A 27,912-nucleotide genomic window follows, 5' to 3' on the forward strand; every position below is an offset into this window, starting at 1 on the left:
AATGACAATACATTGATAGGAATTATTCATAAGAAAAGTTTATTTAAATGGTTTCATAAAATGTGAAAATGTAAAATGTTTTATAAGTGCTTTTTCAAATGCATATATAATTAATTACTAAAAGACAGAAGGATAAAATTCCTCCCCGATGTTAGTATATTTTTATAGTCTTTAGAGTCCCAATCAGAGCCACTGCCACTCTCAAATTTGTTTCAGATTTGTTCTACTGACCCACTTCTGACCAAGTGTATGAACTGTTTGTTACAGAAGACTTGTCTGTATCACTACTCATTCTCTGTTTTTGGGGTTTGCTCTCCTATTACTTTCTCCTCTTCTTGTGCAACTGCTTCTTCACTTTCTTCTGGGGCCTCTTGTGAGCACTGTGAAAAATCATTTCCAGCCCCAAGACTGGCACCTATAATTAGACATAAAAATATTGCTAAAAGAAACAAGGGGAATACGTACATTAACTGTCCTATGGTTTTGCTTTCATCGCTATTCTCTCCTCTGCCAAAACTACCATGAGCAACACTATGACTTTTCCTTTCATAGTCACTTAGATTTTCATCCTCTGTTTTGCCAGGAGAACCACTGTCCACACTCCCTCCATTTCCTGGAGTCCTGCAGTCGGGGGGTGCATAGCCAGCCTCACAGTGGCAGTGCCTTACATTGTTACAGACTCCTCTCCCATTGCACATTTCTGCTGGTCTGCAGTCATAGTTGATCACAGTATGATCAGTGCAGGAGTAATTCATGCAGACTTTGTTTGGGGCACAAGCAGTGCCAGAGTGCACATCTCCCTCATCAGGGATATCAGTAATGTTATAGACATCCAAGCTCCAGCAGAAGTCATCTTCATAAGGAATCTGGATCAGTGTGTGATGGGGTTTGATGGATGGGACCCATCTAATATTTGTACATATAATTTTCCCACAAAATGTATTATCATCAAAACACTTAACAAATCTTGACATTGCCGAGGTGGGACAGCCACAGTTTCCAAACCGGTCCCCTTTGCTGTTCATTGAAATGTAACAGTTTTCTGGAGCAGACCATGGAGTGTACCCATACATAGCCATGCATTGATTATCAGGGTTCCTGCATTGACCCCTAACACAATAATGCAGTCTACCACACGACGTCCCATCTTGCTTATAGGTGTCTGTGGGGCACTCTGCAGAGGTACCATCACAATACTCTGGGAGGTCACACTCTCCCAAAGCAGAACGGCACATGAATCCCTTATTCTTCAGTCGGCAACCAAAACAGCAGAGTCCATCACTACATTCTGCACTCCCCTTCAGGCTACATGTTTGGTCACAGCACGGGTCAGTGTAACAGGCAGAACCACAGTCACACTGCTCCTCAGCCTCCACCACACCGTTTCCACAGTAGGAATCCCTACGCGAGCGGCCTTTGTGCCGCTGAGGGTTGTTAAACAGGCAGTCCCCTCTGTGTGCCTGGAGGAACTGGTAGAAGTCCTCAGAGCTACAGTTGCTGAAGCCACTTTCTTTAGTGATATTGTCACGCATGAGGCAGAGGGGTTTGTCTTTACAAATGCAGGCTGAGTGGTCGTGCCGAATACCCAAGTTGTGCCCAAGCTCATGGACCATGAGCGCTGCAAACAGCAGGACATCTTCGTGATGGAAGGATTCAACAGCTGCTGCAAACCCACTTGAGCAGGCACCATTGAGAAATGCCTGTCCCATACCCTGTGCAGGATGCTGTCCGACAATCATGTGGGCAACATCATGCTTCACACGATGGAGGAGCTTCTCTTGTCTCCAGCGGTTGAAATTCCCGAGTGTAACTTGCAGGTCCCCTGGGACCTCTATGAGGTCCCCCTCGGTCCAAATCTCCATTCCAGCCAGCACCACCTCTGTGTTTATTCCCCTGGTGAAGCTGTTGGCCAGGGCAATGATGTGCATCACCCTCTGGACCGTCTCATTGACGTTACTGCCCCACATTCGGAACCGCTGGTTGTTGACCACAACAAACATCTCCACATACTTGGTGAGTGACCACAAGTAGGACAGCTCCTGTAGACCGCCAGGCTTCCTGCTCCCTTGTTGTCGGCTGGTGGACACCACTGGGCTGTCTTTGGAAGTGACACTGCAGGAGACTGGCGCTTGATGGGCCATGGTGTACAACACATGTTCAAACCGTCCTGAAGAGCCCATGGGCTCAATGCCATAGGATTTTCCCTCCTTAATCAGGATGCCCCTGAGGCCTGAACATGTGTTGACAGAAATGAAAGAACCCGGGAGTCCTTCTATGTAGCCTTCATAGTGACAGTCATGTGAGATGAAAGGCATTTCTTGTCCCAGGATGCCATTGTGGTAGCTGAAGACTGGAAAGTTCTTGATAAAATAGTCTGTCTTCACTTTCAGGTGAATCAGCTGTTTCTGGCCCTGCATAGATATCACATAAGATGCCTCTTCCCCTGGGTCTTGCCTTCCCTCAACTGTCAGAGCCTTGGGGATGACTATCTCATAGGATGAGTAATATGCTGATCCTAGGCCACTACAGAAGCTTGGCAGGAAACTCAGTCCCAACACCAGCACAATCCCTAACCAAACACGTGAAGATCCTGGCACCAGTACCAGCACCAAGCCCTTCATCTGGGCAGCCCAGGTCTGAAACATTCTGTTAGTCTCATACATAACCTCTTTGTTCTTCTGTAAGAAGGCAAGGAGACAGAGTCCCTCACAAAGGTGGCCACCTACATGGCCCCAGTGAATCAGTGGGTGATGCAGGGCCTGTGGCCTTGAGCAGAAGTGCTCCTTGACATGCAGACTGTTAGGCACTGGGGTTAGGTCCAGGTTTATGATGGCTGCATAAAGGATATGTCCTGCCTCCTGTTAGCAACTGCCTGCCTCTGACTGTGTCCTTTCTATTCTCTCTGATCTCGCTGTTATCCTCCGGATATTGTCTTCTCTGTGGCTTCCTTCCACAGCATTAGCTTCAGTGATCCTAGGCTTCAGTCCTTTTTATATTGTTGTGATGTAATAAAAAAGAACTGCAGAATCTAAATTGCGAGATTGTACCCTGAGAGAGGAAATCAAACCTCCAGGCCTTCTTCAACTGTGCCACATGGAACACCACCCCCCCCCCCCAACACACACACCACACCACTCCTCCTGTGTCAGTTGCTTGGCCAACTCCTAATGTTCTAGACCAGGGGCTTGAAGATCATTGGTGGGCACACTCCATTGCCCATTTCCCCTCTTCTAAAACTTACTCTGTAACACATGGGCGTCGTACTCAAGATGTTCTTGATCCCTCAGTGAGGCTTTATGTTGTTATACACATCTCTGAGGCCAGACTGTTAGAAAGGGAGGAGGAAGCCTGGCGGTCTACAGGATCTGTCCTACTTGTGGTCACTCACCAAGTATGTGGAGATTTGTTGTGGTCAACTGCCAGCGGTTCCAAATGTGGGGCAGTAACATCAATGAGACGGTCCAGAGAGTGATGGACATCATCGCCCTGGCCTACACAGAGGGAATAAACACAGAGGTGGTGCTGGCTAGAATAAAGATTTGGAACAAGAGGGACTTCATAGAGGTCCCAGTGGGCCTGCAAGTTACACTCGGGCATTTCAACAGCTGGATCCAATCTCATTATATGCAGTAATGTTTCTTCTTTATCAAACCATCGCTGTCAGCCCATGTCACTCTCTAGTCACCATCTAAAATCTGTTTTATACATAATGATAATCTTTGGAAATATACATATATACATTCTGTTCCAGTTTGCACCACTAATTTTCTCGTTTCTGAAATTTAAATTTTATATCATAGCACAGTGACAAAATGTGAATAAAACATAAATATGTTTTTTCAGTAAATTATTTGAAAGAGAACAGTCACACACAAAAGGACACGTGTTATGATTTAAATTATATGAGGTTCCTCAAGTAGTCAAGTTCATAGACACAGAAGGTGAAGTCGGGGTTACAGGAGCTGGGAAAAATGTAATAGGACTGGTTAATGAAAACTTTCAGTTTGAGATGATGAAAAAGTTCTGAAAGTGGATGTTGATATTGGTTGCACAACAATGTAAATGTACTTAATGCCACTAAGCTGTACGCTTAGAAATGGTGAAGAGGGTTAATTTTATGAATATTGGAGAGAGCAAGAGAGGAGAGAGAAAGTTGTGTAAGTACAACTCTGATCATGTAATCAATAGTTTTAGCTCCATTGAAGTTACCCATATGCCGTTACCAATCACAAGTCCTCCTGCTTCAGAGGTTATCATCACTCTTTCTTTTATGGTATCTACTTTGTCACTTTTCTTTCTCAATTTGCTTCCTAAACATGCTTCACAGAATTCTGTAATTTTATTTTACTTGCCTTTTAATCACAGCTTCGTTGAGATATAATTCACATAGCGTGACATTTACCCTTTAAAGTATACACACCAGAGGTTTGTAGTATATTCAGAAATTTATGCCACTGTCACCAAATCAATTTTCTCACCCCCAAGCAAACTCCAGTATCTATTAGCAGTCACTCCCCATTCTCTCCTCCCTGTAGCTCATGGCTTCCACTACTCTACTCTCTAGCTCAATGATTGTGTCTATTCTGGACACTTCATAGCAATGGAATCCTACATGTAGTAGTCTTCTGTGCTGGCAAATTTCACCTAGCATAATGTTTCCAAGGATTAGCCATGTGGAAAATTGCAGGACCACCCAATTGTCATAGGACATTAATGCCACAGCAAGTTTCCATTGTCTACTCCAGATAACGGGAAAGCAATGGAAGTACCTGAACTCCAGACTGTGGGGACAAAACTAGTGTCTGGGGTATGTCAGTAAGGATGTGAGAGAGCCCAATTGGATTATAACAATGAAACAGGCTTGAGGTTGCAAAACTTGGTCAGTCATTAATCCACCTCTGATGTTCTCTTTTAAATAATTTAATAATTAATAATAATTAATCTCTTAATATAAAACTTTAGCAGAATTGCATCCTATCCTAAGGTTGGCTCTGGTTAAATCCTTCCCTTGGTCAACATTTACTGGGCACTTAAAATCAGCAGGGCCTCAGAGCTGAACAAGATACAAACCTGCCCCTCCATGATGTCAGAATGGACTGGGGAAAGGACACTTTGACTGATAATGACACAGTGCGGTAGATTCATAATACAGAGCAGCATCCATTTCTAAGGCGTTTGTTTCATTAGAGTCAATGAGGGAAAAGCCATGTTCTGGGCAAGTAAGGACATGTCAGTTGTCTTCCTGGTCACTTTTTTCTTTTTTTTTTTTTTTTTTACTGAAGGAAAAGGCTCATGAGGAAGTGGAGAAGGTACATTCAGTCATAGCTAGGGTGGGATGCAGGTTCCACCTTTCACTAGCTCTAGAGCAAGCATGTCAAACTCAAAGGCTAACACGGGCCAAATATACAAGGTTTAAGTTTATGTGGGCTGCAAAAAAACAGAAGCTTCAATTTTCATAGAAATGTATGTTTATTTCTATAGAGACATGCTGAATACAAAGGGCTGAAATAAATGAGTAATTGTTAACATAAAATAATAGGACATTTTAATAAAAAAATTAATATTTTTCTTGAACATTAACTTACCAGACACTGAATAACTAACTGCACAAACTAATAATGCAAATAAACCTATTTTTCTTGTTCTCCGAAAGCAAAATATTTCCTGTTGTGCACACCAAACAAGTCAGTACAAGACTAATTACCTGATAGTCGGCTGCTAAAATATTCGCTGCTAGTATTAGTGGAGAGAAATGGCGCACCTGTGAATAAGGTGCATAAGGGAAATGAATGACACGATTATAGTAATCAGTCATTAGCAAACATTGTAAATCGTTATTAATAATTATGTACAATAGGATATTGTAAAAATTAAGTTACAAATTATTATTAAGATGTTCCTTACATACCATTATATAGGCTGGGCCGCAAAAATACTCATTGCGTGCCATGCAGCGTAGGCCGTGAGTTTGACATGCTTGCTCTAGAGCAGTGGTTCTCAACCTTCTGGCCCTTTAAATACAGTTCCTCATGTTGTGACCCAACCAGAAAATTATTTTCGTTGCTACTTCATAACTGTCATGTTACTATTGTTATGAATCATAATGTAAATATCTGATATGCAGGATGGTCTTAGGCGACCCCTGTGAAAGGGTCATTCAACCGCCAAAGGGGTCGCGACCCACAGGTTGAGAACTGCTCTAGAGTAAAACTCTGTCTTTGTTTCCTTGTGTGGAAGAAGATGGTCTAATAGCATGAATGGGAGGGTTAAATTAAGACAATGAATGCTATAGCTGGTTTGGCTTAGTGGATAGAGCATCAACCTGTGGACTGAAGGGTCCCAGGTTCGATTCTGGTCAAGGGCACATTTCTGGGATCCCCAATAAGGGATGTGCAGGAGGCAGCTGATCAAATATTTTCTCATCATTGATGTTTCTATCTCTCCCTTCCTCTCTGAAATCAATAAAACAAGAATATTTTTAAAAAGACAATGACTGTAAAGTGTTTAGAATAATGTCTTCCACAGAGTTGATAATGTTATTATTTTACATGCATTGTGCTCTCCTACAGATAATTAACAACACTCCATTGCTCTGTCCCTTTGGATTGTCAGGAAATATTAATTTAATAATGCGAATGAGAAATAAATATAATAAGAAAAGTAGAAACAGGAAAAAGGAATATTTCCAACCAGACTTAGCACTGGACAAGCTTGCCACTTGCCTAGGTTGCCTACTCTTTCCCATGTACTCAGACACAGGGTGATCACACCAACCTGGATCAGATAGAGCCCTTCTAGAGAGTCCCAAATCTAAGGTTTATAGGCCACAGAAAACCTAAATGATGCCTTATGTGAACACTGTTACTTACTTTTTAATTTAAAACCTTTTTATTTCATGAGTATACTTCTCCAGTTCAATTAGAACAACAAATGAATTAACAACCTTCCTAATATACTGTGTAGTTGTGATTGGGATGAAAAAACCTGGCACAGATATATATGTCAAACAAAGAGGATGGAAGGGGGCATTCTCTGAAAAACTGGTAATTCAGAAATTGTCCCAACTAAGATAAGAAATTGATGAGAATGATCCATGAGAAAAGTTTATTTAAATGGTTTCATGAAATGGAAAATACAGTAAAATGTTTTATAAGTGCTTTTACATAAGCATATATAATTAATTAGTAAAAGACAGAACAAAATCCCTCCTTTACGTTGTACACTTCTATAGTCTTCACAGCCCTGATAAGAGCCACTTCTGCCAATGCCCACTTCACATTTGCTCTACTGAGCCTCCTTCTACCAAGTGTATGAAGTACTTGCTATAGAAGACTTCTCCCTAACACTAATCATTTTCTTCCTTTGGGTTTTCCTCACTTAATGCCTTTTTCCTCTTTTGTGTCACTGATTCTTCACTTTCTTCTGGGGCCTCTTTTGAGCGCTGTGCTAAAGCCATTCCAGCTTTAACACCGACAGCAATAACTAGACCACAGAGAAATGCTAAGAGAAAACAAACAATGCAGGGGTAAAAAAAAGGAATAAGAAGTATTGCTAAAATAAGCAAGGGGATTATGAACAGTAATTGGCTTCTCATTTTGCTTTCATCTGTATTCACACCACCTCTGCCAATATTTTCATGATCAACACTGTAACTTATTCCTTCATCCTCACTTGGATTTTCAACCTCTGTTTTGCCCGGAGAACCACTGTCCACACTCCCCCCATTTCCTGGAGTCCTGCAGTCAGGGGGTGCATAGCCAGCCTCACAGTGGCAGTGCCTTACATTGTTACAGACTCCTCTCCCATTGCACATTTCTGCTGGTCTGCAGTCATAGTTGAGCACAGCATGATCAGTGCAGGAGTAATTCATGCAGACTTTGTTTGGGGCACAAGCAGTGCCAGAGTGCACATCTCCCTCATCAGGGATATCAGTAATGTTATAGACATCCAAGCTCCAGCAGAAGTCACCTTCATAAGGAATCTGGATCAGTGTGTGATGGGGTTTGATGGATGGGACCCATCTAATATTTGTACATATAATTTTCCCACAAAATATATTATCATCAAAACACTTAACGTATCTTGACATTGCCGAGGTGGGACGGCCACAGTTTCCAAACCGGTCCCCTTTGCTGTTCATTGAAATGTAACAGTTTTCTGGGGCTGACCGTGCAGTGTCCCCATACATAGCCATGCATTGATTATCAGGGTTTCTGCATTGACCCCCAACACAATAATGCAGCCTACCGCACGACGTCCCATCTTGCTTATAGGTGTCTGTGGGGCACTCTGCAGAGGTACCATCACAATACTCTGGGAGGTCACACTCTCCCAAAGCAGAACGGCACATGAATCCCTTATTCTTCAGTCGGCAACCAAAACAGCAGAGTCCATCACTACATTCTGCACTCCCCTTCAGGCTACATGTTTGGTCACAGCACGGGTCAGTGTAACAGGCAGAACCACAGTCACACTGCTCCTCAGCCTCCACCACACCGTTTCCACAGTAGGAATCCCTACGCGAGCGGCCTTTGTGCCGCTGAGGGTTGTTAAACAGGCAGTCCCCTCTGTGTGCCTGGAGGAACTGGTAGAAGTCCTCAGAGCTACAGTTGCTGAAGCCACTTTCTTTAGTGATATTGTCACGCATGAGGCAGAGGGGTTTGTCTTTACAAATGCAGGCTGAGTGGTCGTGCCGAATACCCAAGTTGTGCCCAAGCTCATGGACCATGAGCGCTGCAAACAGCAGGACATCTTCGTGATGGAAGGATTCAACAGCTGCTGCAAACCCACTTGAGCAGGCACCATTGAGAAATGCCTGTCCCATACCCTGTGCAGGATGCTGTCCGACAATCATGTGGGCAACATCATGCTTCACACGATGGAGGAGCTTCTCTTGTCTCCAGTGGTTGAAATTCCCGAGTGTAACTTGCAGGTCCCCTGGGACCTCTATGAGGTCCCCCTCGGTCCAAATCTCCATTCCAGCCAGCACCACCTCTGTGTTTATTCCCCTGGTGAAGCTGTTGGCCAGGGCAATGATGTGCATCACCCTCTGGACCGTCTCATTGACGTTACTGCCCCACATTCGGAACCGCTGGTTGTTGACCACAACAAACATCTCCACATACTTGGTGAGTGACCACAAGTAGGACAGCTCCTGTAGACCGCCAGGCTTCCTGCCCCCTTGTTGTCGGCTGGTGGACACCACTGGGCTGTCTTTGGAAGTGACACTGCAGGAGACTGGCGCTTGATGGGCCATGGTGTACAACACATGTTCAAACCGTCCTGAAGAGTCCATGGGCTCAATGCCATAGGATTTTCCCTCCTTAATCAGGATGCCCCTGAGGCCCGAACAGGTGTTGACAGAAACGAAAGAACCCGGGAGTCCTTCTATGTAGCCTTCATAGTGACAGTCATGTGAGATGGAAGGCATTTCTTGTCCCAGGATGCCATTGTGGTAGCTGAAGACTGGAAAGTTCTTGATAAAATAGTCTGTCTTCACTTTCAGGTGAATCAGCTGTTTCTGGCCCTGCATAGATATCACATAAGATGCCTCTTCCCCTGGGTCTTGCCTTCCCTCAGCTGTCAGAGCCTTGGGGATGATTATCTCATAGGATGAGTAATATGCTGATCCCAGGTCACTACAGAAGCTTGGCAGGAAAGTCAGTACCAACACCAGCACAATCCCCAACCTGACACATGAACACCCTGGCACCAGTACCAGCACCAGGCCCTTCATCTGGGCAGCCCAGTTTTGAAGCACTCTGCTAGCCTTATACATAACCACTTTGTTCTTCTGTAGAGAAGGCAAGGAGGAGGCAGAGTCCCACAAAGGCAGCCACTGACATGGCCCCAATGAATCAGGGGCTGATGCAGGGCTGTGTCCTTGAGCAGAAGTGCTCCTTGACATGCAGACCATTAGGCACTGGGATTAGCTGCAGGTGTTTGCTGGCTGCATAAAGAGTGAGTACTGCCTACCTCTGGCTGTGTCCTTTCTAGTCTCTCCGACCTCTGTATTATACTTCAGATAGTGTCCTCTGTGGCTTCGTTCCACAGCTTTAACATCTGTGATTCTTTCTTGGCTATAGTCCTTTTAATATTATGGTGATGTAGTCACAAAGGACTGCAAACTACAATGCAGGATTGTACTTTGAGAAGGAAATAAAACCTCTGTGCCTTCTCAACTGTACCACACGGAACACCCTCAACTCCTGTGTCCGTTGCTTGGCCAATTCTTAATGTTCCAGACCAGAGGATTTAGAGATCGTTGGTGGGCACACTCCATTGCCCATTTCCCCTTTTCTAAAACTCTTGCTCTGTAACACATGGACATCATACTCAGGATTTATTGATTCCTCAATGAGGCTTTATAGTGATATGCACAGCTCTCATGCCAGACTGATAAGGCAAGTGGGTGGCTGCCCTGTGCCCAGGATATATCCAAAAGGGCTGGTGATTATGGGGCAAGGGGCAAGACTCCAATTTTTTATAATTATCAAAATTCCGTTTCTTGAGTTTTATTTATAACACTGCCAATAAATGTGTATGGGAGTTGCCAACAGAGCTGTCTTCGCATATGTGTGATTTTCCTGGGCACAATTGCTGGTAACTCTAGGTCCACTGCCTTCTCTGGATGGCTTGGATCAGGGGTCCTCAAACTACGGCCCGCGGGCCACATGCAAATACAAATACTGTATTTGTTCCCGTTTTGTTTTTTTACTTCAAAATAAGATATATGCAGTGTGCATAGTAAGTTGTTCATAGTTTTTTTTAAAACTATAGTCCGGCCCTCGAACGGTCTGAGGGACAGTGAACTGGCCCCCTGTGTTCATAGTTTTTTTTTTAAACTATAGTCCGGCCCTCCAACGGTCTGAGGGACAGTGAACTGGCCCCCTGTGTTCATAGTTTTTTTTTTAAAACTATAGTCCGGCCCTCCAACGGTCTGAGGGACAGTGAACTGGCCCCCTGTTTAAAAAGTTTGAGAACCACTGGCTTGAATATTTTGGTACCCTAAAGTTATATCAGCTGAAGATTAGGTAGCCCAAAAGCCTTCCCTGTGTTAGAAAATGACCCACATGTATCCAGTGCCCACTTCTGTTTTCATCCTTATTTGAACGGATGAACTACCCGGCCACTGTGGCTCAGTGGCTGAGCAGTGATGTATGTAACAGGAGGTCACTGGTTGGATTCTATATCAGGGCACATACGTAGGTTTTTGGCTTGGTCTTCAGCAGGGATCATGCTGGAGGCAACCCATCGATGTTGATGTTTCTCTCTCAGTTGTTTCTATCTCCCTCTTCTTTCATCTCTTCTCAAAAATCAGTAGAAACATTTTTTAAAAAGAGTAGAGGAATTAGAGTAACTTATTGAAAGAATAAATGACTCCCAGGTAAGAGTGCTGTCATGTCTCATCTGTTATATGTTATTTGTTGTGCTTGTGTCATGCCTGACCTGAAAGAATCAAAGTATCTCTAGAAAAACCCACAACTATTCTGAGGAATGGCATATTCCTGACCTCAAAATGTTCCTCCCTCTTCCTACATTTTGCTGGTCAGTTCACTTCCCTAATGTCTTTGTGCCTCATATTTCACTGAGAAAAATAAAAGCAATCAAAGTATTTTCACATGGAGACACCACTTGAGTCGCCGGTATCTAAATTTTCCTCCAACTCTGGTGGATAAATTATCCATATTCCAATCTAAGGCCAATACTCCTACTTGTGTCTAGGGTCTATTTCCCTTTCAATTTCTCATGGACTTCACTTTTTCAGCTGTCCCTTCGTCTTTTATATATAAAATACCTGTCTATCCATTATATCCCATCTTACTATATGCAAACCATCACTCTTAGCCCACATCACACTCCAGTTGACATCCTGTATCTCCTCTGTTTCATACTGAAACTCTGCAGAAATATATATACATTCTGTTCCAGTTTGCACCACTACTTTTTTCTTTTCTGAAATTTAAATTTTGAATCATAGCACAGTCACAAAATGTGAATAAAACAAATATATTTTTCAGTAAATTGTTTGAAAGAGAACAGCTCAGTCTCACACAAAAGGACACATGTGTTATGACTTAATTTATAGAGGTTCCTCAAGTAATCAAGTTCATAGAGATAGAAAGTGAAGTGGAGGTTACAGGAGCTGGGAAAGGAGTAATAGGACTGGTTAATGAAGACAGTTTCAGTTTGAGATGATGAAAAAGTTCTGGAAGTGGATGTTGATGATGGTTGCACAACAATGTAAATGTACTTAATGCCACTGAACTATACACTTAGAAATGGTAAGGAGCGTTAATTTTATCTTATGAATATTGAAGAGAGAGACAGAGGGAGGGGAGCTGTGTAAGTACAACTCTGATCAAGTAATCAACAGTTTTAGCTCCATAGAAGTCACCCATGTGCCATTGTCAAGTAATCATGACCCCTTTCTTTTATGGTATCTACTTTGTCACTTTTCTTTCTCAATTTGCTTCCTAAACATGCATCACAGAATTATGTAATTTTATTTTATTTGCCTTTTATCACACCTTTATTGAGATATAATTCACATACCATAACATTCATTATTTCAAGTGTACATGGCGGTGGTTTGTAGTGTGTTCAGAGAATTATGCAACTGTCATCAAATCAATTTTCTCACCCCCAAGGAAAACTCTAGTATCTATTAGCAGTCACTCCTATTTACCCTTCTCATCAGCTCATGGCTACCACTGCTCTACTTTCTAGCTCAATGATTGTGTCTATTCTGGACACTTCATAGCAGTGGAATCCTACATGTTGTAATCTTCTGTGAATGGCATATTTCACCTAGCATAATGTTTTCAAAGTTTAGTCATGTGGTAGATTGAGTCAATGCTTCCTTTCCTTTTGACTAAATAATGTCCATTTTGTGTGGACATACCACATTTTATTTTTAGATTGATATGTTGATGAATGTTTTGGTTGTTTCTACTTTGGAACTGTTATGAATACTAGTGCTATGGGCATTTGAGTACAAGTTTTTGCATGGACATATATCTTCATTCCTCCTGGGTAGATACTTAAGAGTGGAATTGTTTGGTCATGTGAGAACTCTATGTTTATCCTCTTGAGGAACTGCTCAACTATTTCCAAAGAAGCTGCACAATCTCACATTCCTGCCAGCAATGAGTGAGGCTTCCAATTTCTCCTCATCATCACTGACGTTTGTTATTGTCTACTTTTTTTATTATAGCCATTCTAGTGAACATGAAGTGCTATCTCATTGTAGTTTTGATCTGCAATTCCGTAATAATGATGTAACACACATTTTCATATTCTCTTTGGTCATTTTTATCTTCTTTGTAAAAATTTCTGTTTACATCCTTTGCCCTTATAAAACTGGATGTCCTTTTCTTGTTGAGTTATAAAACTCGTTAATATTTGCTGGTTACTAGTTCCTATCAGATACGAGTTGCAAATATTTTCTCTCATTCTGAGGGCTGTCTTTTCACTTCCTAAATGTGTCTCTTACAATAAAGAAGTATTTCAGTTTTTTTAAAACCTCACTTGAGAGTATGTTTTTGTTTAAACTATATATATATTTTTAAATATATTTTTTTATTGATTTTAGAGAGGAGGGGAGAGGGAGAGATAGAAACATTAGTGATGAGAGAGAGTCACTTGAGACCTTTCAGTCCGCAGGCCTCTATCCACAGAGCCAAATATATAGGCTAAAATATATTTTTATTAATTTTTTAGAGAGAAGAAGGGAGAGGGATAGAGAGAAAGAAACTTCATTGAGAGAGAAACATCAATGGCTGCCTCCTGTATGCCCCCTACTGTGGATTGAGCTTGCAACCTATGCATATGCTGTGATGAGAAATCTCACTTGTGACTTCTTGGTTCATGGGCCGAAGCTCAACCTCTGAGCATTATTGGCCAGGCCCAGGAATATGTTTTATTGATTTTAGAGAGAGGAAAGAAAAATGGATGTGGGAGAGAAACATTGATCGTTTGCCTCCCACATGCACCCCAGGCAGGAAACAAACTTCCAACCTGGGTATGTGCCCTGACAGACATTCGAACCCTAAATTATTTTAAAAATATATTTTATTGATTTTTTACAGAGAGGAAGGGAGAGAGAGTTAGAAACATCGATCAGCTGCCTCCTGCGCACCTCCTACTGGGGATGTGCCTGCAACCAAGGTACATGCTCTTGACTGGAATCGAACCTGAGACCCTTCAGTCCGCAGGCCGACGCTCTATCCACTGAGCCAAACCAGTCAGGGCTGATACCTAAATTTTTATGGTATATGGGATGATGCTCCAATCAACTGAGCAGCTGGGCCAGAGCCAGAAGTATTCTATTTTTTTCCAATTTATTTGATTGTATTAAATAAATTTATATAAGATATTAAGTTATATCTTATCCATTGTTAAGTGTATGCTTAGTCGTATTAAATACATACCATCACTGCTAGCCATCTTCTTTTTTATTTTTTCCTCCTATATCTTTGAACAGTCAATAATGTTTTTGTGTTTTCATTTAGGGTTAATAATCCATTGTACCTATTGTGTACATTTAGACTATCAGGTATTTCTGTACATTTTTAAGTTATATGTACCAACATTTTTTTCATTTTTTTTATTTCAAGAAAAATGATTTTAAATATAATAATGTTACATGTAATAAACCTTAATATTTCAAGAAAAATGATCTTAAATATGATAATGTTACATGCAACAACATATCAAGAAAAATGATTTTAAATATGATAATGCTACATGCAATAAACACCAATTATTCAAGAAAAATGATCTTACATGTAATATTACATGCAGTAAACATTAACATTTCAAGAATAAGAGGATTTTAAGTATAATAATATTACCAAAATTGTACTAACATAGTATGATATCACAAAAGTTGTAGGAAATATTAAAAATTTGCAAATAACAGGATTACTTCTATTATATTCTAATATATATCTCCCCCTCTGGCTTGATTTTTGTGCATCAGTTTATGTTGTTCATTATATTCCACAAGTGAGTTAGATCATATGATATTTACCTTTCTCTGACTGGGTTATTTTGCTTAGCATGATGCTTTTTTCTTTTTTTCCATTTATTTTATTTATTTATTTTTAATCTTTATTGTTCAGGTTATTACAGATGTTCCTCTTTTTCCCCTCATAGCTCCTCTCTACCCGGTTCCCATCCCACAGTAGGCTTTCACCACCCCACTGTCCGCATCCATAGGTACTGCATACATGCATATAAGATCTTTGCTCAGTCTCTTCCCGCACCCTCCCTATACCCCTTTCCCCTCTGAGAATTGTCAATCCGCTCCATTTCCATGCCCCTGATTCTATTACATTCACCAGTTTATTCTGTTCCTCAGATTTTTTATTCATTTGATTTTTAGATTCACTTGTTGATAGTTATGTATTTGTTGTCACTTTGTTGTTCATAATTTTTTTAAAAAATATATTTTATTGATTTTTTACAGAGAGGAAGGGACAGAGATAGAGAGTTGGAAACATCGATGAGAGAGAAACATTGATCAGCTGCCTCCTGCACATTTCCTACTGGGGATGTGCCCGCAACCCAGGTACATGCCCTTGACCGGAATCGAACCCAGGACCCTTCAGTCCACAGGCCGACGCTCTATCCACTGAGCCAAACCGGTTTCGGCTTTTTTTTTTTTTTTGATAATTTTTTATCTTTACCTTTTCCTTCTTAAAGAATACCCTTCAGCATTTCATGTAATACTGGTTTGGTTGTGATGAAGTCCTTTAGCTTTTTCTTGTCTGTGAAGCTCTTTATCTGACCTTCAATTCTAAATGATAGTTTTGTTGGGTAGAGTAATTTTGGTTGTAGGTTCTTGCTATTCATTGCTTTGAATATTTTTTGCCACTCCCTTCTGGCCTGCATGATTTCTGTTGAGAAATCAACTGACAGTTGGATGGGTACTCCCTTGTAGGTAACTAACTGTTTTTTCTTGCTGCTTTTAATATTCTCTCATTGTCTTTTGCCCTTGGCATTTTAATTATGATGTGTCTTGGTGTGGTCCTCTTTGTTTTTTTGTTTTTTTTCTTAATTAAATCTTTATTGTTCAGATTATTCCAGTTGTTCCTCTTTTTTCCCCCCATAGCTCCCCTCCACCCGGTTCCCACCCCACCCTCTGTCCTTACCCCTCCACAGCTGTCCTCATCCATAGGTATACGATTTTTGTCCAGTCTCTTCCCACACCCCCCACACCTCTTCCCTCCTCCCCGAGAATAGTCAGTCCACTCCCTTTCTGTGCCCCTGATTCTATTATATTCACCAGTTTATTCTGTTCATCAGATTATTTATTCACTTGATTTTTAGATTCACTTGTTGATAGATGTGTATTTGTTGTTCATAATTTGTATCTTTACCTTTTTCTTCTTCTTCCTCTTCTTAAAGGATACCTTTCAGCATTTCATATAATCCTGGTTTGGTGGTGATGAACTCCTTTAGCTTTCCCTTTTCTGTGAAGCTCTTTATCTGACCTTCAATTCTGAATGATGGCTTTGCTGGGTAAAGTAATCTTGGTTGTAGGTTCTTGCTATTCATCACTTTGAATATTTCTTGCCACTCCCTTCTGGCCTGCATAGTTTCTGTTGAGAAATCAGCTGACAGTCGTATGGGTACTCCCTTGTAGGTAACTGACTTTTTTTCTCTTGCTGCTTTTAAGATTCTCTCTTTGTCTTTTGCTCTTGGCATTTTAATTATGATGTTTCTTCGTGTGGTCCTCTTTGGATTCCTCTTGTTTGGGGTTCTCTATGCTTCCTGGACTTGTAAGTCTATTTCTTTCACCAGATAGGGGAAGTTTTCTGTCATTATTTCTTCAAATAGGTTTTTAATGTCTTGCCCTCTCCCTTCTTCTGGCACCCCCATAATTCTGATGTTGGTATGCTTGAAGTATCCCAGAGGCTCCTTACACTATCTTCATATTTTTGGATTCTTTTTGCTTTTCTGGTTGGGTGTTTTTTGTTTCTTCGTATTTCAAATCTTGGACTTGATTCCTGGGATCCTCTAGTCTGCTGTTGGATTTCTGTATATTATTTTTTATTTCAGTCAGTGTATGCTTAATTTCTGGCTGGCCCTTTTTCATTTTTTTGGGCATTCTCACTAAGATCCTTGAAGGTCTCACTAAGTTCCTCAGAGATTCCTAGAAGATTCTTGAGTAACCTTATAACTGTGGTTTTGAACTTTATATCCAGTAGTTTGTTTTCTTCCATTTCTTTCATTTGTGACATGTTTCTTTGTCTCCACATTTTGGCTGCTTCCCTGTGTTTGTTTCTATGTATTGGGTAGCTGCTAAGTCTCCTTGAGTTGATAGAGTGGCCTTGTGTAGTAGGTGTCCTATAGGGCCCAGTGGCTCAGCCTCCCCAGTCACCTGAGGTGGACACTCTTGGTGTACCCCTTTGTCGGCTGTGTGCACAGTCTTGTTGTAGTTGAGCCTTAATTGCTGTTGGTATCACTGGGAGAAATTGACCTCTAGGCCAATTGGCTGTAAGGACCAGCTATGTCTACAATGGAAGAGCTGCTGTGCAGTATTTGCTCCATTGGGGCTTTGGTGCTACAGAGTCTGCCTCTTGAGTGTGTCACTTAGGGATGTGAAGAGTTGTAATCTGGTGTAGTCTCGCACTGACCACTGGGTACACTGGCTCTTGGATCTCCAAGGAGATGCAGAGTCAGCCACTACTTGGGGCCACCCAGCAGTAGGTACAGAGAGATCTGCAAATTCCTCCTCTTTGCATCGGGTTTGGAAATGCCCAGACGAGGCCCAGCTGTGAAGCAAGGCAGGCTGGTGCTGGTGTGGCCTTGGACCTTCTTTTGATAGCTTTGGGACTCCCTGACCCAGCTGCAGTTTGTTTGACAAATTTTAGGCTGAGAAAGGACAGGCCCCTCATATTCAAAAGCCACTGCACACAGCTTGGGTGGGGTTGTAAATTGGGTAGGTCAGGGTCTCAGGGAATCTCCAGGGCAGAGCACACAGCAATGGCTGCCAGTCAGCCCTGCACAGGGAAAGTCCCAGCACAGGAACAATGACCCTTGTGAGCACCTCCATCTGGAAGAAAGCCGCTCCCATGTTCTTGCCCCAGTGCCGGACAGTCCAGTTCTCCCCATATGTGTCTGGTCCCCCCGAGTCTCGCCCAGCACTGGAGCTCAGAGCAAGCAGGAGCTTGTATCTCCCTCCTGATTAAAAAAGCAGCACACCCGGGTGCCAGCTCATTCTGCACCTCTGCACCTCCTACCAGTCTCAGTGCGCTTTCTTCTTTACCTCTCTAGTTGTAGTACTTCCACTCAGCCAGCTTTCCTGCTGTTCTGGATTATAGTTATTATGTATTTTAGTTGTAATTTTGATGTGGTTGTGGGAGGCAGCAAGTACAGGTGTTTACCTATGCTGCCATCTTGGTTTTCCGTAGCATGATGCTTTTAAAGTCTAGTTTGTCAGATGTGAGTATTGCTACTCCAGCTTTTTTTTTTTCTTTTCCATTTGCATGGAAAATTTTTTTCCATCCCTTCACTTTCATCCTGTGTATGTCTTTCATTTTGAGGTGGGTCTCTTGTAGACAGCATATAGTTGTGTCATGTTTTTGTATCCGTTCAGCTACCCTACACCTTTTGATTGGAGCATTTAATCTGTTTACATTTAGGGTTATTATTAAGTGGTACTTATTTATAGACATTTAAATTCTGTATGGCTAGGTTTCTCTCTGTGTTTCTTCTCAGCAATCCCTTACAACAATCCCTTTAGCATTTCTTGTAATGCTGGCTTGGTGGTGATGAATTTCTTTAGCCTTTTTTTGTCTGAAAAGCTCTTTATTTGACCATCTATTTTGAATGATAGCCTTGTTGGATATAGTAATCTTAGTCTCAGATCCTTGCTTTTCATTACCTTGAGTACTTCATGACATTCCCTTCTGGCCTGTAGAGTTTCTGATGAGAAATCAGGTGTTAGCCTTATGGGAACTCCTTTGTAGGTAACAGTTTTGTTTTCTCTTGCTGCCTTTAAGATTCTCTCTTTGTCTTTAATTTGGGGCATTTTAATTATGATGTGTTTGGGCATGGGTCTGTTTGGGTTCTTCTTGTTTGGGTTTCTCTGTGCCTTCTAGACTTGTCTGACTTTTTCCTTTACCAGGTTAAGGAAGTTTTCTACCATTATTTCTTCAAACAACTTCTCTATTCCTTTCTCCCTTTCTGCCTCTTCTGGTACACCTACTATTCTAATAATGTTATATTTCACATTGTCCCATAGCTCCCTTAAGCTGTCCTCCTGTTTTTTAATTGTTTTTTCTTTTTGGTTCTCTAATTGAGTGATATCTTCAACTCTGTCTTCTAATTCACTGATTCAGTCCTTAGCTTCCCCTAATCTGCTGGGTATTCCTTCCAATGTGTTCTTTATTTGTGTTATGTTATTCTTTATCTCAGACTGTTCTTTTTTCATAGTTACTATATCCTTTTTCATACTGTTGAGCATTTTTAACATCATTACTCTGAATTCTGTTTCAGATAAATTTCTTATCTCTGCTTCACTTACCTCTTCTTCTGGAGAATTTGCTAGTTCTTTCATTTGGGGGTTGTTTCTTTGTTTCCTCATTCTGGTTGTCTGTTTGGGTTTGTGACTATGTTTTAGGTAGATCTCTATACCTCTCAATCTCTAGTGCAGGACAGTGTTAAAGGCTGTTTCTGATTAATTGGATCAGGCAAGGACTCAAAGCCTCCAGAGACCTCTGTCTACAGACTAATAGGATTCCAACTTGAATTGCACCCAGGCAGTCGTCCTCAGGTGTGATGGGAGTTTTTCAGCAGGGTGGGGCAGTTGCTTCTGCCTGGAGGCTAATTGTTACTTTTAATCTTTTAAGTGGCCTCAGGGCAAGGTGTTTTCCACCTTGTGTGTCGACTGTTTCCCGCCCCCCAGGCAAGGCAGATGTCTGTGGGAAAGATGTCCTCCACTGTGTGAGGCAATGACTCAGCTCTATCCCTTGAGTCCCCAGTCCTGGGTTCTGCTCTCACTTCACCCTCCCTCTGCCAGAGCACAAGGTGGGTGGTTCCACAGGGAATTTTTGTACGCTGGCCCTTTAAGAGGGTACCCAAACTTTCAGCTGCCACTCCCTGGCAGACAGCACCCCACTGCTTTTCACAGCTAGATGTTCTGTGGGTACCCTCCTCAGATTGATGCTCTCTGCTGCGGAGCCCAGATTCGGGATTAGATCCCGTAGTTCTCAGTTGAGATATCTCTCCAGGACTTCAGTTGCTGACTGTGGGTGCCTGGCCAGCCCTTTTGTGCCTTTTGTGCCTCCATCCCTCCTACCAGTCTCTATGCAGTCTCCACCTTCAGTCCTTGGGTATCAGGGTTCTCTCCTGTGAATTTTCCATTGATGATTCAGGAAGCATTTCTGTATTTCAGTTGTAATTCCATCTTGTTCCTGGGAACATGTCCATGCAGCATCCTCCTACTCTGCCACCCTTTATATATATATATTTTATTGATTTTTTACAGAGAAGAAGGGAGAGGGATAGAGAGTTAGAAACATCGATGAGAGAGAAACATTGATCAGCTGCCTCCTGCACCCCCCTCCCCACTGGGGGTGTGCCCGCAACCAAGGTACATGCCCTTGCTTGGAATCGAACCTGGGACCCTTCAGTCCACAGGCCGACGCTCCATCCACTGAGCCAAACCGGTTCGGCTCTGCCACCATTTTTTATCTCCTCTGCTAATCATCTTCTGACTCTTCATCTTGTAAAACTCAAACTCTGTATTCATTCATCTATAAATCGCCATTGCCTTCTTCTCCCCTGTCTTAGCAGCTGCCATTCTATTTTCTGTCTCTAAAATTTAGACTATCTGAGTACCTCATACATTGTAATCATACTGTATCTGTCTTTCTGTGTTGGCTTATATCACTTAACATAATGTCCTCAAGGTTCATTCATGATTTATTATATTTCAGAATTTCCTTTCTTTTTCATGATGAATACATTCCATTGCATGTACATAGCATACTTTATTCATCCATTTGTTTTTCATTGGGTACTTATGTTGCTTTATATTTTAGCTGTTGTAAATAATGCTGCTATAAAAATGGGCATACAAATATAATTTTAGGCCCCTACTTTAGATTCTTTTGGGTACATACCCAGAAGTTGATGTTGAGTATCTTTTCCTGTGCTTATAGGCCATTTGTGCATCTTTATTGAAGAAACTAGAGACCCGATGCACAAAATACATGCAAGGGGCTTGGCCCTTGCAGCCATGGTGACTTGCCTGGGTTCTCACATCCTGGCTTCGTCCAGAAGGTCGTCTGGAAGGACATCCAGAAGGTTGTTCAGTTGACTGGTCTAATTAGCAAATTATACTTTTATTATTATAGATATTCATTTGAGTCCTTTGCCCATTTTCTGAGTCAGGTTGTTGTTTTTTCTGTTGTTGAGGCTTAGGAGTTCTCTGTATATTCTGGACATTAATCTCTTCCCTGCTATGTGATTTTCAAATATTTTCTCATTCTTTGTGTTACTGTTTACTCTGTTCACAGTGGTTTTTGACCCATGATTATTTTTTTTCATGGACTCCATTTTGTCTATTTTGTCTTTCGTTGCCTGTGCTTTTGGTTTTATATGTGAGAAATCTTTGCCAAATCCAATGCCAGGAAACTGTGCTTGTTTTTTACTACAGTTTTCTAGCAAGCCAAGCCCTGTGAATGAGGATTTTTCTAGAGAACTGCCAGACATGTAAATTAGTAGCAACTCTATGGCCATAGGCTTTGGTGGGAGCTCCAAACTTTTGTGCCATTCCACTGGCAACTAGCTGCCTGCACAGCTACTGTAGTTGTGATGATGGGGTTTTTCAAGGATAGGGGGACCTGAGTAGAAGGTATGGGAATATGGCAGTAAAAACTTCATATAGTTTGCAGCCCTTACCATATTCAGCTGTTTTGTTGTTTTTGTTTAGTTTTTAAATGAACGAACTATGATGTAATATCCATACTTTCCAAGAAGTTGATATTGACTGTATTTGCTTCTATAGAGCAGGCGATTTTTGGAGGATGTTATTTTAACATTTTGGAAGTGATTTTCATTTTATCATTTACCTTCCTCTGAATCCATATGGATGTCATGTTTATATATGAACTCTTTACTCTACCTACTACTTAAATTTACTTACTGATTTTTCGTGCTGCTATAGTTCATTCCTTTCCATTGCTCTACACTTACAATTCTTTTTGTGGATTTATTTCGTTTAACATCCGTTATATGTGAACACAGGGCTCTCTTCTTTTGCAGTACTTTGAAGAGGGCTCCTATGAACATTATTGTTCGTAACATGTCGCTAATAACTAGACATTTCCAGGGGTTTTACCTAAGACAGCGGTGGGGAACATCATGCCCTCAGTTTATATAAGGCCTCGAAATCATTTGGTCTGGCCCAGCCAAAGCCTTAATGTGAGTTGACCAAATGTTTGACCAAATACAGCAGGCTAGTTTTAAAGTTGATAATTTTGTATGGCCCATGAATGATGTTATAAATATCCAAATGGCCCTTGGCAAAAAAAAAAAAAAAAGGTTCCCCACCCGTGGCCTAAGAATAAAATGCCTAGTGATAAGGTAATGTAGCCTTCAATTTGAGTAGGACATAAAGAGTACTATTTCAGAGTGGCATACCAGTTTGCATTATGAGAGTGCCCACTGTTCCACAGTAATAATTGGAATTTTCAGTCTTCTATAGCCCATCTTGTGGGTGCATAGTGATATATCTTTGTGGCTATATAATCTTCATTCCTCTGAATACTCAGGAGGTTGAACACCTTCAGAAGTGTGTTTTGACTCATCCTTTATATTTTGACTCCATTAGAATGAGCTTTCATCCCCATGCATCCATCTAAACAGCTCCATTTCAGGTGGAATGAATAACTCTACTGTGAAATCAAATGATCAACACTCACTCCTCTCCTTAGGGACCTACTGTTACAGAGAACCGGAATAAATCACTTTATTCACCGCGGTGGGCTTAGAGATAATGAATTCAAATTCTAAGCAAAGCTACAAGCAGAACTTCCCTTTTTATTAAAGAGCCAGCCCTATGTGTGCTTAGTGGTTATCTCGCTGGCAGCCTTGAAAACAACACAGTTCTATCCAATTAAAAAATACGCCTGGCATGGCATTGAGGGTATACGTGTATCTAGTCTCTGGCCTACAAGGTCAGACAGCTGTTATCTTCCTTATTTGCGAGAGTCCACGGCGAGCGTGGCTTTTGCGGGTTCAAAGACTTGGAGGGAGGGCTGACGCACAAATGATACACAAGACGAAATATTAATTTTTCGATTACCGGGGGAACCAGAGGACAGCCTAACCATAGCGGTCAAGCTCTCTCCGTTGCTCCATTCCCAGCTGATTTTATTAGCTAGAATACACAATTGCCTTTAGGAATGCAAACAGACATATCAATGGTAATGTTTAGTAAACAGTCAGGTTTTGGGGGAGTTTGCTTTAGGCAATTGAGTCAGCAGCAGGTAATAAAATGTAGATATTCACCCTGGGAATATCAAAAGGAGTCCTGGTCAGCCTTCTGCCAGACTCCTCACATATATATCAATTACTGTTGATCTTGGTCTCCAGCACTTATTATTCAAGCAGGCTAAAACAGGCTAGAAATCAGACTAAAACAGGCTAGAAATCAAAGTTACTATTATTATTATTTTTTTTTTAGAATGAGAGTCTGTCTAAAAAAATAGCAGAGAATTCCAAACAGTAGTTTTATAAAATAGGGGTTAGCCTTCTCACTACCAGCAACATTGAACAGATAATGGATACATTTTAATTTACCTTTTAAAAGGATCACTCTGCCTGCTGAGTTCAAAAGAGGCCATTGTGGGAGCCAGTGAGGAAGCAGAGAAACCCTTTAAAAAATTTTGCAGTTGGCTACCATGGAGTTGATGGTGACTTGCAGTGCATTGGAGAGTTGGTGGTGGTGAACAGAGAGATCATTTTCTGGATATATTTGGAAGGTAGAGTCAAGAGAATCTGTGAATGGACAGGATTTGAAGTATATAACTCTTCTGAAAACACTTTATTCTCTTGGTTTTCAGGACAACACTCTTGATGGTACTCCAACCACACTGGCCACTCTGAATCCCACTTCTTTCCTGAATGCTTCTCATCCCATCAACATCTTCTACACATGGAATGCCATGGGCTAAGTCCTCACTCCATTCTGGGATCTGTTCCCTTACCTAGCTATACTTGCTGCTTAGGCAGTCTCACCCAGTCCCATGGCTTGGAATGTCATCTATAAGCTGACAACTCTCAAATATACATCTCTAGCTGACTTCTCTCCTACTTCCAGACACAGTCATCATGCTGCATAGCTGAAGAGACAACTTGGGTGTTTAACAGGCATCTCAAACTAAACATGTTCAAACCTTGCTCTTTCCACATGCATCCCCACCTCAGTAAATAGCAAGTGTATTCATGCAGTTGCTCAGGGCAAAGCTACTGGAGAGACATCCTTCTGTGCTCCCTTCCTCGCACACTTTACATCTGCTCCATCAGCAAATGCTTTTAGCTCAACCTCATATTATTCCCAGATCAACCCCTTCTCACCACCAGTACTTCAACCACTCTCCCACAAGCTTCTAGAACTCAGCTTGGCACATTTAAGGAGTCTATGTTTCTGTGGTTGCCCATTGCTTTGCCCCTGCCTGTTCCTTGCTTACATAGCAGATGGAGTGGTCCTTCAATCCACCTCAGCTCTGGTTACTGCACACCTACTCAGGGCAGGTTTGTAATTTTTTAAATGGATCAGAGAGACTTTGTCTTGTTTACTGCTATCTTCATAGGATTAGAACATTTCATAGGTACAGACTCATTATTGGTGGGATGGAAGGATGAGTGAATGAATGAATGATAAGTGGCAATATGTATCAGTCCCTTAATACACTTTGATGTCTGTAAAAAGCATCAAGCTTAGACAGCAAGGCCTAAAATATGCAAGACCTGTACTTAATCATTTGCGCATAAGGTCTGAGGATATGGTCAAAACAGGGAGAAAGCTAGAATCATTGATTTAATTTCCAAAAAGCATGATTCCTTTTAAAGTCATGGTGGTATTGAGTGGGGCTCTGAGGAAAAAGAATAAAATCCCTACCAGTCTTACCCATAACTGGGCCCAAGCAGTGATTGCCATATTAACCAAATCTTGTTTCTCATCCCCTGGAGATTTACAATTTAGTAGAGGAACTAGAATATGTTTGCAAATGACCAAATGGTAGGTCAGAATGCCTTAAGTATAAAGGAAATTCAGTGTTGTGACTTGATTGTGGATTAATTTTACTGTCACCATCAATATATGATCCTATATATAAAAGAGAAACATGCAAATTAACCATCCCCCTGCTATGCTCAAGTCACACCCACAAACCAATCAGGAGTCAGTATGCAAATTAACCCAACTAAGATGGCAGCAGCCACAGAGCTGGAGTGAGCAGGAGGCTTGGGTTGCCCCTGGCAATGGAGGAAGCCAAGCTTCCCACCTGCCCTGGCCGGCTCTTGGCTCCACTCAAGCCTGCAAAGTTTCAATTATAGAAGATAAATAAATCCCAGGGGGGAAAAAAGGAGAGGCTGGGAGCTTGGGTCGCCGGGGGTGTGGCCAGCCTGAAAATAGCCATCAGCCCCTACCCGGGCTGGCCAGGCACCCCAGCAGGACTCCCCAACCCTGAAGGGGCTGTGGGAAGCCTGAAAACGGCCCTCAGCCCCTTACCCAGGCTGGCCACACCCCCATGGGGTGAGGGTCCCCGCTGGGGGGCTTGGCCAGCCTGAAAACAGCCATCAGCTCCTCACCCAGACTGGCCAGGCACCCCAGTGGGACCCACCACTCTGATTCGGGACACCCTTCAGGGCAAACCAGCCGGCCCCCACCCGTGCACCAAGCCTCTATCCTATATGATAAAAGGATAACATGCAAATTGACCCTAACAGCAGAACGACTGGGAATGACTGGTCACTATGACACACATTGACCACCAGGGAGCAGATGCTCAATGTAGGAGCTCCCCCCTGGTGGTCAGTGCACTCCCACAGGGGGAGCTCTGCTCAGCCACAAGCCAGGCTGCCAGCTGCCAGCACAGCAGTGGTGGCGGGAGCCTCTCCCACCTCCTCAGCAGCACTAAGGATGTCCGACTGCAGCTTAGGCCTGCTCCCTGCTGGCAAGTGAACATCCCCCAAGGGCTCCCAGGCTGCCAGAGGAATGTCTGGCTGCCAGCTTAGGCCCGATCCCCCGGGAGATGGGCCTAAGCTAGCAGGTTGACATCCCCCGAGGGGTCCCAGACTGTGAGAGGGCACAGGCCGGGCTGAGGGACCCCCAAGTGCACAAATTTTTGTGCACCGGGCCTCTAGTTAATAGCATAATCTTACACCAAACATCGCATTTGATTTTAGATCTTCTCAGCATTTATTTGACCACCCACCAGCCCAGTACTGCACTAGAGACAGCACACATGTTATCTAATTTAATCTCCCATCCACTCTATGAGAGTACTGAAAATGAAACCCAGACCAAGGAAGTGAAGTTCCATGTGTAAGACCAATCAGCCAGAAAGTAACACCTGGGATTAAGGGAGATAATTATGAAAGCCATGTCAATCAGAAGAAAGATAACTTTCTTCCTTTAAAAAGAGTTACTTTTTCAGCTCTTGGGAAGTTCTTCCTGTTTGGGTCTGTTAGGCTGGAAAAACACAAGACTCAAAGCATACACAGCACTCATATGCTTAGCATCCAAGGAGAAGAGAGGAGCTCTCACAGTGCTTAGGAGGGAGAGTGACTCTTGTTTTCTCTTAGGCCTGAGTCGTTTTAGAAAACATTTTAAATTCTAGAGGCCTGGGTTATGGATTCATGCACTGGTGGGATCCCTCAACCTGGCTTGCACCCTCTCGCAATCTAGGACCCCTCAGGGGATGTTGAACTGCCAGTTTCAACCTGATCCCTGCAGGCCTGGTTGGCCATTGAGGATCAGGCCAAAACGGGCAATCCAACATCCCCCAAAAGATGTAGTAGTGCATGAAGCGGCAGGCAGCTGGGGAGGAACCTGAGCACGGGCCGAGTGCTGTGCCGCTACCACTCATCCTGGCTGTGCCAGCTGCCACCACTGCTCGGTACTGCTGCCGCAGAGGCAGGAGAGACTTGTGACGCCACAGCTGCGCTTGCCAGCCATGAGCCTGGTGTCTGGCTCCCATCAGTCAGCTGAGTGGCACTACCGCTGTGGGAGCACACTGACCGTCAGGGTGCAGCTCCTGCATTGAGCGCCTGCCCCCTGGTGGTCAGTGCATGTCATAGTGACCCGTCGAATGGTCGACCAGTCAAATGGTCTATCAGTCGCTTAGGGTTTTATAGATAGATAGATAGATAGATAGATAGATATTTACTGTGCTTATAAAAACATCTAACATGACAAGAGAGAGCAATAAAAATTGTACCTGTTCTGAAAAATTTTATGAATAAACCATAGGTTTTTATTTTACGTGCCTTATTATATAAAATATGAATATTTTAATGTAGACTCTCAATAGTTGGAGGATTTGATGTACTGATATCATTTTGTTTCAGCGGTTTTAGTTTTCCTGTAAGGAGATTCTTATCTGTGAGCTTTTGTTAAATCAAGACACATCAGTTACCTGAAAGTTGGGATCCCTTCCAATTTTTTTTATTTTTTAAATATATTTTTATTGATCTCAGAGAGGGAGGGAGAGGAAGAGAGAGACAGAAACATCAATAATGAGAGAAAATCATTGATCGGCTGCCTCTTCCATGCCCCACACTGGGAATTGAGCCCATAACCTGGGCATGTGCCCTGACCTGGAATGGAACTATACCTCCTCGTTCATAGGGGAGTGCTCAACCACTGAGCCATGCTGGCCTGATCAT

At 42.4% G+C, this 27,912-nt stretch overlaps 2 protein-coding genes across 2 annotated transcripts in view; both read right to left on the reverse strand.

The window, feature by feature from the left end:
• Positions 1–284: 284 nt before the first annotated feature.
• The window catches only part of LOC308535006 (disintegrin and metalloproteinase domain-containing protein 1a-like), a gene marked incomplete at both ends in the record, with an annotated part of 51,900 nt that continues 24,272 nt past the window's right edge, over positions 285–27,912 (reverse strand). Inside the window, one exon of the mRNA XM_081113721.1 lies at positions 285–505. Coding sequence (XP_080969847.1) covers positions 285–505 — 221 coding nt within the window. The remainder of the gene's footprint in view (positions 506–27,912) is intronic.
• LOC308534987 (disintegrin and metalloproteinase domain-containing protein 1a-like) lies at positions 7,346–9,845 on the reverse strand (the record flags this gene model as incomplete). The annotated part of the gene is given in 3 exon segments (XM_081113708.1): positions 7,346–7,500; positions 7,621–9,824; positions 9,826–9,845. Coding segments are annotated over 3 exon segments (2,379 nt in total).

Source organism: Myotis nattereri, assembly GCF_964212035.1.
Source record: "Myotis nattereri genome assembly, chromosome: 19".
Taxonomy (NCBI): domain Eukaryota; kingdom Metazoa; phylum Chordata; class Mammalia; order Chiroptera; family Vespertilionidae; genus Myotis; species Myotis nattereri.